The sequence below is a fragment of the Galendromus occidentalis genome, unplaced genomic scaffold, assembly GCF_000255335.2.
Source record: "Galendromus occidentalis unplaced genomic scaffold, Mocc_1.1 scf7180000076806, whole genome shotgun sequence".
NCBI classification, from domain to species: domain Eukaryota; kingdom Metazoa; phylum Arthropoda; class Arachnida; order Mesostigmata; family Phytoseiidae; genus Galendromus; species Galendromus occidentalis.
In genome coordinates, this window is record NW_003804795.1 from 1 (window position 1) to 10475 (window position 10475).

The 10475-nt window shown below is 51.4% G+C and overlaps 1 protein-coding gene and 2 pseudogenes across 1 annotated transcript; 2 read left to right on the forward strand and 1 right to left on the reverse strand.

Annotated features, from left to right (window-relative positions):
* Nucleotides 1–1347: 1347 nt before the first annotated feature.
* LOC100899119 (CGG triplet repeat-binding protein 1-like) lies at nt 1348–2146 on the reverse strand (annotated as a pseudogene).
* A 2071-nt stretch (nt 2147–4217) lies between these two features.
* LOC114828022 (uncharacterized) lies at nt 4218–8236 on the forward strand (annotated as a pseudogene).
* Nucleotides 8237–8458: 222 nt separating this feature from the next.
* LOC114828023 (uncharacterized) lies at nt 8459–9433 on the forward strand. The gene has a single exon (XM_029110576.1). It carries the CDS (start codon nt 8459–8461, stop codon nt 9431–9433), a length of 975 nt encoding a protein of 324 aa, XP_028966409.1.
* The last annotated feature ends 1042 nt before the right edge of the window (nt 9434–10475 follow it).

Sequence of the window (10475 nt, forward strand, 5' to 3'; positions counted from 1 at the left end):
TGTGTGCTCCTCATGATTTAGGGCTGGGAGTTTGGCGCGGCGTTATTCGCGGCTTATTCACGGCCAGAATTCACGGCCCCCGTGATCGATTCACGGCGGTTCACGGTGAATCACGCTGATTCACGGGGGTTCACGGCGATTCACGGCGATCTTCGAGAACGATATCTTACTTAGGACATTCTCCCCAGAATTGTGGGAAAGAGAATTATTGATGTCGAGATTCTCAGATTTCGCTCCTCTAAAATCTATGTTATCCATCGGAGAGCCAGAGAATCGATGTCGAGATTCTCAGACTCCGCTTCTCGAGAATCTGTGAATTTCATAGGAGAGGCTAGAGAGTCGATGGAGGGTAGCTGCCCTAACGGAGGGACAGTGCTGACAGAAATAGTATTTATTGATTCCGATGATAAAAGGTGGAGAAGCAAGGTTCACATGAACTGAGAATTCTGGTAAAGTAGGTTATATACAGATAGGTTGGCTTCTTTGATCGAGCGACGATCATCGCGAAGTACATTCGAGTACTGACTAAACGAGCGTTCTGCCGAAACGCTATTGATCGGAACGCTCAAACAGCTCAAAGCAATTCTCGAAAGTCTGGGGAATCTCGTCGCGGCCTGCGTCCAGAATGCGATGAGATTGCCCACAGGATGCATTTCTTCGAGGGCGGTTTGAAATACTCGCAGTTCGGCAATCGCGCAGCGGTCATCCTCGAACCATGGGATATGCTCGATGATGAATTCATTTGACATTCTGATTGTCAAGGCCCTCGGAGGGTCAAAAATGCGGCACGCGCGCAGGAAGTTCGCTGCAGGTTGGTGGGTTTGAACGCTCCCATCACCTCCGATGTATTTCCTCAGCTTTTCCGACGATTTCTGAAGGGCACATCTCGTTTGAATGAGGTTTTCTTCGTCTTCCAAGGATACCTCGAACCATTCGACGAGCAGATTCAGCTCATCGATGATTGAATGAGCTCTCAAGTCGTTCCCTTCGCAACTCGTGAGTGACGCCATGATCTGTGGTGCATATTTCGCGAGTTCGGCCAACTGCAACCTGATGTCCCGGGACTGACACAGAGTGATGACTCCAACCGTGTTGAGGCTTGAGCTGTTACGAATTTCATGCTGGAAAACTCCGCGTAGTCGTCCAGGCGGTCCGCATGGAAAAGAGCAGCCGAGAACCAGCTGTTCCACCTGGTTACAACAGGCGCCGGAGGAAGACAGGCAGACTTGCCGTTCGATTCCATGAACTGACGGAATCGAGCTTTGCGCGCTGGGCAAGATGTGAATGCTCTCTTGATTCCGCAAACCAATCCGTTGACTTCCGGAAAAGATGTCATCCACAACTCACAGATGAGATTTAGGAAGTGCGCTGTACAAGTGACGTGTACGGCGTTGAGCCAAATAGCTTTCAAAGAGCAGTTCCAGGCTTTATACATATAGGAAGCATGATCTGTCACAAAAGCGCTTATATTCAACGATGAGAGTCCGTACTTGGAAAGGACTTCCCGAACAGCTTCACTCACGGTCTTGAAGTTGGTACTCGCAAGTACCACGCAATCGAGCAGGACCGCTTTGAGCTGCACCTCCTCGTTTGTACAGTTTGGGATGGCAAGAACATTGAGAACGTAGCGATCCTCGGAGTCAGTAGTTTCGTCTCAGACAATCGAGAACGATGATCGTTCTGCTAAGAGATCATTGATACTCTTCACGTGCATCTCGAAGGCTTGCGGGAGGTAATGTCTTCTGAGCTGACCCGCGCTCGGAATCGGAGTTTCCAGAGCGGTTTGCAAGAAGATTTTCATAGCGGGATTGTCGATGGTGTGAAGAGGGATGTTGGCACCGGTGAAAGCATCCACTAAAGACAGCAGCGACGCTTGCCTTTCTGTGTTTTGCCTCGATACTCCGACTTCATGTAGTTTCGCACTCACTTTGGCTCTCCGGGCGCTCGAACTTTCGGTGTCCTGCAGCAATCTTGCGTGCATGTCCGTTTCAAGGTGCCTCAGACAGCTATGTTTCCGTCTGAAATCGACTTCAACATGACAAGTGCTGCAGAAGAGTGCGTCCGACGTCGCGGAGAAAGTCCCTGGCTCAAACTGCATCGCTCTTTGCTCAGGCGTCACTCGGGTGGAGGTCTTGGGGTCGGACATCATGTAGAACTGTCGAGTCGAGAAGAGACGAGACACAAATGATCTAGACGAGTCGAGAGTCGACGATTTCGACCCTCGTCTCGACATCTCGGAGTATATCAATTTGGAAATTTGTCACTCCTGCTGACATTAGATGCTTATACATATTTGCAAGATGTAGCCGATCGATCAGAGTTGACGGGGAGGAATCACAATGATCCCAAAATGAGTCGAATGACTCATTGGAACAGAATGATGGATCTTGCAGAATTCACGGCCGCGACACGGCATACACGGCCGCGACACAGCATACACGGCGGCGCCACGGCATTCTCGACCGTGACACGGCTTGCAATCCCGCACCAAACTCCCAGCCCTAATTATAGCCCCCCCTCCTATAGAAGCCCCTCTCTAATACAAGCCCCTCTGAGAAGGCACTCGGAAAAAATAGGAGCCCGGGCTTCTAATAGAAGATTGACGGTATATGTTTTAATAAACGGCTGCGGCCTTCCCTTACGTTGGCCTTCTATCTTTACGATGGTCCTACGTCCAACGGATATAATAGTTGGATGGGGCCCTTTAGCGTTTTTCCCGATGGGTCCCAGTAGCTTCTTGACGCTGCCAGATCGTCTAGCAAGACTACGTCCCCTACTTTTGTTGCTCTACTTCGAATTGGCTTTCTATCATGTGCTCCTCCGAGCTGCTGTAGATATTCTTTGCGGAACCGCTTCCAGATTGCATTTATGATGCACTGCTGTTGCTTCCATCTATCCGAAAGAACTTCCGCCGACGCTGATTCTATGATTTTTCCGAATTCGTCCATGTCCGGTGGCACCGGTTTCGTTTGAATCTCATAGAGAAGATCAGAGGGCCGCAGCGGCAGTGTTTCGTTCTGATCGTTGTTGAGCAACTGTTTTATTTTTTTAAACATCCTCTCGCAGAAACCTCCGCGCCACGGCGCTCGCTCCGTGTTGAATCCCCACGAAATTCTATGTTTGGTTAGAAGCTCTTGGCACTCGCTCGAAGACGCCATGTCAAATAACCGTTTGATTTCTTTTACTGCTCGTCGAAACGAAGCTGCATTATCCGAATAGAATCTCGATACTGTGGGGTTCCTATTGTAGAATCGCCTCAAAGCTAGCAAAAATTCGTATGTGGAAAGGTTCGCGACCGACTCCAGCCTCACGGCTCGCGACACTGGGCAACAGAATAACATTTCACAGCCCGACAGCCAAATCGTTACAACGAAATTGATAGCTATTTCGGGGTAAACCGGGGGCGCTGGATCCGAATTTCTTAACAGATTTCTTCCATCAGGTCCAGTTTTTCTGAAATTTCAATCCTTCGATTTTTTGCTATTTTCCGTCTATGAAATTCTCTAACTCTGCCCCGGAGTGGACTAGATCGATCAAACTTCGGATAGAGCTCGGTTAGGGCTATGCCTGGTCGAGTTTTGGTGCGATTCGTAGCAATGGTCTCTCAGGTAGAGGTATCGGAAACTCAAAAAAAGAAGAAAAAAAGTGGGAGAGGGACCTCTTGGAAAGCACTTGACGAAAAAACTAGGACCTTCGAAGCCGTCTACCCTCGACACTTTGATAGAGGAGGCTTTTACGAACATTTTAAGACCAAACAGAGCATGATCGGTTGATCCATTCAGTTTTTATTCAAGATATACTCGAAAAACCGAAAACGTCCGATTTCACTTGGGGTAGATCAATCCGCATCAAAACGAGCCGTCAGCGATTGTCGAGAATGTGGTCGACCAGAGGCTCCCCCCATGATGTTCCAGCAATAGTCTGCCATCATAGACTCATCCCAACTCCCTTGATATCGCTCCTCCATGGTGCTGATGTTCTGATGGAAGCTTTCGCCTTGCTCGTCGCTCATCGACCCTAAATTCTCAGGAAATAGATCAAGGTGGGCGTGGAGATGATGAACCTTGATACTCATTCTTTATCCGAGAACGCGGAAGCTTTCCAGAAGTCTCTGCATCAACTCCACGTAGTTGGAAGCTCCCGTGTTCCCCAAGAAATTCGTGGCGACTGAGACGAAGGATTCCCAGGCGGCGGCTTCCTCCGGGTTCATCGATTCAATGAATCTCGCGCCATTCAAGCCGACCATTCTCCTCCTCTGCAAGAAAGAGGCAACTCTTGGCCATGCGGATAAGGTTTTCCGCCTCCTATTGCAAGATCTGCGAGGGAAAACCTGTGAACTGGGAATGATGCTTCACGAGGGTGTGAAGTTCGAAATCGCGAAACGAAGAACAGTTCTCTCAACCGCATTTGCCCTTCTGGAGCATCCAGGTTACAAATTTGACCTCGAACGGGAGATTGGACAACGAGAAAGATCCACGGAAGAAATAGCGAGCGTCTTGTCGGAGCTCGTGAACGCAGCGCCGGACTACACTCGATTCGCTCTCGCAGAAGATTCTTCGGAAGTAGGTTATCTCTGTTTTGGGGATCGATATTTGATCTTACGTGCTCCGCCATGAAATTCATTCTCTTCCCAACATTATGCCGCAGGTGAGTCTCTCTTGGGATACCGATTCAGAGCAACTTCGGTGACTCACGCCAGGCCTCGAACGCCCACATGCATCAGATCTACAGCCTATGCGCAGCACGGAACCTCGACAGAAACGATAAGTTTGTAGAGTTTGTTTCAGGGCTAGCTCAGAACATCCACGCGTTAGTGTCGCTAGGCAGCGCGTATGTCAGTCTATCAATGGTACTTTCCCCCTTGATTCTCAAGGCTCTTCCGGAGAGATACCGCCACAAGTTTCACTTGGTATTCCCGACCAAATGTGCAGCGGACGCGGTGGAGCTGGAGGTCCTGATGAAACTCTTGGAAGATCAAGCAGCGGCGCTAGATAAAAGCAAGGAACTTCTCCGCTTCTCGGAGTCAGATAAACCGTCTCACGGTCAGCCGAAAGGCAACGGCAAATCTCATTTTGGCAGAAACGAGTCTCACTCGAACCATCGCAATCCCTACAGTCAGAAAAATCAGTTTTCGTTCGCCGGGCACTTCCCGGAGCCTGTCTGCATATTCTGCGCTAGTAATCACTCCAGCTCCAGGTGTCCGAAAGCTATGTCGGCAGAGGAAAGGCGTAGAATGCTAGATGAGCAAAATACGTGTCTGAGATGCCTCAGGAAAAACCATAATAGCAAGAAATGTAGAGCACATGTGGGCAATTGCGCGAGATGCAAGGGCAGGCACCATACTCTAGTTTGCGTGTCTTCTCCGGCGTCGTCTAAGATTCCCCCGACTTCAGCCTCAAATAGCGTTTCGTGTAGTTGCCAACCGGTGTCCTCTCAGGATCCGGAGTCTCTCTTGCAAACGGCCCACATTTGGGTCGAAAACAACGGCAAAAGACAATCTGTCGGGCGATCTTAGACCCGGGCTCTCAACGATCTTTCGTTTCCAATCAAGTAGTCAAACGACTCGGCGCGAAACCGGGCGGTAACGTCTCGTTGCGGGTACATGGAGTCGCAGGCGGGGTCTCTCAAGAGTTAGACCTGAACACCGTGCGGCTCACGGTCAGGAGTCGCTTCTCAGGTCGTAGCACGACCATCGGCTGCCTGGCTGTACCTACAGTAATTAAGGGCATCCTTCCCAGAGCTGAGTTCCCACAGTTGGACCTTCAATGGGCGGATGTTGAGCAACCCGGGTTTCCTGAAATCATCGAGGTCCTAATTGGGGCTGACGCTCTCCCCTCGATTTATGACGGAATGTATCGGAGAGTAGGGCACCTCACCGCATCACCTACCATTTTCGGCTGGGTGTTGTGGGGTAGCGATCGGGCAAACGCAGTTGGCAGCTCGGTTACCACGTCGCTAGCCTGCGTTCTCCCCAGCGACGGCTACGTCGATACCACGGCATCGCCGCTTTCGTCCAAGACCAAACGAGACAACTTCGATTTTCTTTGGGATACAGAGTTCCTCGGCGTGGAGCACTCTACTCCCGACGAGGACAAAAATTCTTTGGAGGCCATGGAAACCTTTTTCAAGGAGTCGATAAAGACCACCCCCGAGGGCAGATTCATAGTTTCTCTCCCTTTTTAGAGAAAACATTCACACCCTGGGGGATAATCAGAAACTAGCGTATTCCCGTCTCATGGGCCTCCTCAAGTCTTTAAAAAAGAATCCGAAAGTCCTCAAAGCAGTAGATGACGAGATCTCTAAACTGGTCAATTCAGGCTACGTCGAACCAGCAGCTCCGAGAAAACCCGGAGAAATGGCTTACTACCTACCGATTCTTGCGATAGCAAAAAAAAACCTCGGCTCGCAGGAACAAAAGATTCGTTTGGTTAAGGATGGAGGCGCGCGGTCTGCGGACGCGGCGTCTCTCAATGACGTGTTGGAAAAAGGCCCGAATTATTTGCCTGATTTGTTGGCCGTATTCCTCCAATTCCGACGAAAGCCTATAGCGATCGTCGCGGATATAAAAGCTGCATTTAACCAATTTCTGATCAATGAGAAACACCGTACCTTCTTAAGGTTCTATTGGCCGCTCGGCGTGTCCCGAAACGACGGCACCCCGGTACAGGAATTCTGGGCAACAGTCCTGGATTTCGGCTTGGTGTGCAGTCCTTGGCTGCACTGCGCCGGCGTAAGGCATCACCTCGATCTTCAGCGAGCAAAGCGCCCAGATCTGGCGGAGCTCCTAAACGAGCTTAAATCGACTTTCTACGTCGATGATTTCGCCTGCGGTAGCTACTCGATTGACGAGGCCAAGCAGACGGTGGAGACTCTCATACAGGTCTTTAAGGAGGGTGGTTTTCCCCTCGGAAAGTGGAAAACTAACGCTCCGGAGATAGCGGAGCTCATAAGACGGGCGACCAAAGACGATAACCCGGAGATTCTGTGTCAGGAGACCAATTCCAAATTTCTGGGGGTCTCCTGGAATCAGGTCTCAGACACCCTGTTCATCGACACTTCTGAGGTCGAGGGTTTCTGAGCAAGGGCCCACATACGAAGAGAAACCTTCTCAGGGGTTTGAGCCAGATTTACGATCCCCTAGGGCCTAGGCCTTCTGGCTTGCGTCTCCATAAATTTCAAAACGCTCACGCAGGTTTTGTGGTCCAAGAAATTCGATTGGGATACGAAACTGGAGGGAGAAGTCCTGACGGACTATCTCTCTGCTGTGGAGAAACTCAGCGTGGCGCCGCTAATTCAGATCTCCCGCCCCATGTTCGGCTACGAGCCGTCGCGAGCGTCAAGGGAACTGCATGTCTTCGCGGACTCGTCGCTTAAAGCGTACGGAGCGGTCGCCTATCTCAAGGTGATTCCCACAGATTCATCGCCAGCCGTGGTGTCGTTCCTTATGGCGAATACCAGAGTATGCCCTTTGAAAGGCAGGTGAACGATTCATCGCCTAGAACTCATGGCTGCACTCATTGCAGCGAGACTGGCGCGGCGCATTTCGGAAAACATCGTCGAGGGTGTCTCTAAAGTGTATCTTTATTCCGACAATTCCTCGGTGTTGGGTTGGTTGAGATATTCGCCGGAACGCTGGAAACCGTTCGTGGCCAACCGAATTCGTGAAATTCGATCTATCGCCCACTCGAGCTCGTTCAGCTATGTGCGGTCGGAAGACAATCCGGCAGATTTATTGAGCAGGGGATCTCCACTGGACACCCCGGAGCTGCGCCGTTTCTGGCTCACCGGGCCGTCATGGCTTTCCATTCAGTCGAGTGCGCCGACACATTCGCTCAATGCGAGTAACGACCGCGAGACCCCGGACATGCTCAGAGAGAAGAGAGCAGAGATCTGTGCTGCGGCGGCTGTTACAGTGGATCCGGTCTCGGATCTGTTTCGTAAACAATTCTCTTCGTGGGGGAGGACAGTTCGGGTGGCGGCTCACATCAAAAGGTGGCAGTCTCGCGTGCGGGACAAACGGAAACAGGAAGATCTCACGATCTCCTCACAGGAATTCGCGGAAGCGGAGTCGTCTCTTCTGAGACACATCCAATTAAGTCATTTCCGGGCAGAATTGGAATCGGGTGGAAGGTCAGCAGCGAAATCGAACGAGCTCTCCAAACTCGCACCGTTCGTCGACGAAGACGGCTTCTTAAAATGTCGCACTCGTTTGGAGAAAGCGACGCACATCGACTAGCAAGTCAAGTTCCCGATCCTCTTGCCAGGAAATGACTTCCTAGTACAACTACTGGTCAGGCACATTCACGAAGGTCCTTGCCTACATTCGGGCGGCGCCGCAGCTGTATTACACCACCTTCGATCTAGATTCTTCGTAACCGGGGCTAGGCGGATTGCTAACAAGGCCACTCATGGCTGTAAAGTCTGCGTCCGGTTCAAAGCGGAGGCGGCACAGGAACCGATGCCCCCCCTCCCACATTTTCGCGTGGATCAATGTCCTCCCTTTTTCGTAACAGGGGTGGACCATGCGGGTCCTCTCTACATAAAGACAATAGATGGCTCGAAAGTAAAGGCGTATAGCCTCCTGTTCACCTGCGCGGTGACTCGGGCTCTAAGATTGGAACTGGTGGCGGACCTCAGCTCGTACGAATTTGTCTTAGCGCTACGTCGCTTCATAAGCCGCAACCCATCGGTCTCCCGGCTCGTGTCGGATAACGCGCGCACCTTCCTCCGGGCCGAAAAGGAGCTTGATGCAATTTTCGAGCATCGAAAGCACCCGGCCACCCAGGATCTCTTGTCCAGGAAAAAGTTGGTGTGGACCCACTCCACGGAAAAGGCCCCCTGGACCGGAGCCTTTTGGGAACGACTCGTTCAGGTGGTCAAAAGACCCCTGCGCAAAATTCTGGGATCGCGCTGCTTACCATTCAGAGAACTGGAAACCGTACTGATGGAAATTGAAAAAATGGTCAATGATCGACCGATTTCGGCGGTCGTAGTCGACCCTAGCGAGCCGCGAGCGCTGTCGCCGTCGGACCTGTTGTACGGGTATGCCTCTCAGCCGGCTCTACCGGACATGAAACGGGTAGCAGACACAGTGCGGTCGGCGAACGCGATAGTGTTTTCAGAGCGCTGGAAAAATCAGCAGGCAGCTCTGCGCGGCTTCTGGAAACAATTCCACAATGACTACCTCCAGTATCTCAGGTCCGCGCACTACCGGAAAAATGAGGACAGCCGGCCTATTCAGCCGGGCGACGTATGTCTGCTGCACTCAGCCGACGCCTCCCGTGCTTTCTGGCCGCTCTGCGTAGTCCAGGAGGTTTTCGGCGGGCAGGGTACCGACGGTCGTCGGAGGTCTTGTTTAGTCAAAACAGCATCAGGCCAAGTCTTCAGACGTCCCATACAATTATTGTACCCTCTCGAGGTTCGACAGTTCTAGTTAACTCTCTCCCTACGTTAAAAATATCGCAATTTTCTCTCACCTATCGGGGGTAGCTGGTCCACCCAGGGGTGGTGTTTCCGCTCGCCGACGATCGGCCCAACGCTTCAAGTACACCCACGAGCGTTCTCAACGCTGCGGCGGGATCACTCTCGTACCGAATGTTTCGGGACGCCTCCTGCGCCCACCTCCGGTCTTCGGGCCTCAGGGCCCCCCACACCACGTAACTAAAGCGGTCCTGCTCCGCCTCGTCTAAGTTCGATATTTCCGGGACGAAACACCGTGCCCAACACCACCAGATAGCTCGAGGACTGTTTTCGCGACAACAATAACGAGGCATCACCGTTCACAGCGAAAGAAGAACCGCGAATGTCCCTGCCCTGTAAATTCGCGCGGTTGCTCGATTGCTCTGTGCCGGATAGACTTATGTATATCATGTTACCAGCATTTGTAATTTCGCGCCATCACGAAGACTCTCCTCCGGACCGTTGCACGGTCAGTTCGTCTGTGTCGATCTTCACTAGAGTGCTGTACGGTAAAGGTGTAAAGAGGCTGTTTGACCCGATGTATACTTCATGATTCATGTTAACACAGGTTCAGGGGGAGTGTCACTGATATCATCGGTTAGATAGATACCCATGGTGCACTCCGTGGCGGCTCCCTCTCTTCTCCGTTCCTCCTGAGGAGCCGTAATCCCTCAATCTCCCTCAATCCCTCACTCTCCCTTAATTCCTCAATCTCCCGTAATCCCTCAATCTCCCTCAATCCCTCAATCTCCCTTAATCCCTCAATCTCCCTTAATTCCTCAATCTCCCTTAATCCTTCAATCTCCCTTAATCCCTCAATCGCTCAATCTCCCTAGATCTCTCAATCTCCCTAGATCTCTCAATCTCCCTAGATCTCTCAATCTCCCTAGATCTCTCAATCTCCCTAGATCTCTCAATCTCCCTAGATCTCTCAATCTCCCTAGATCTCTCAATCTCCCTAGATCTCTCAATATCCCTAGATCTCTCAAGCTCCCCAGATCTCTCAATCTCCCTAA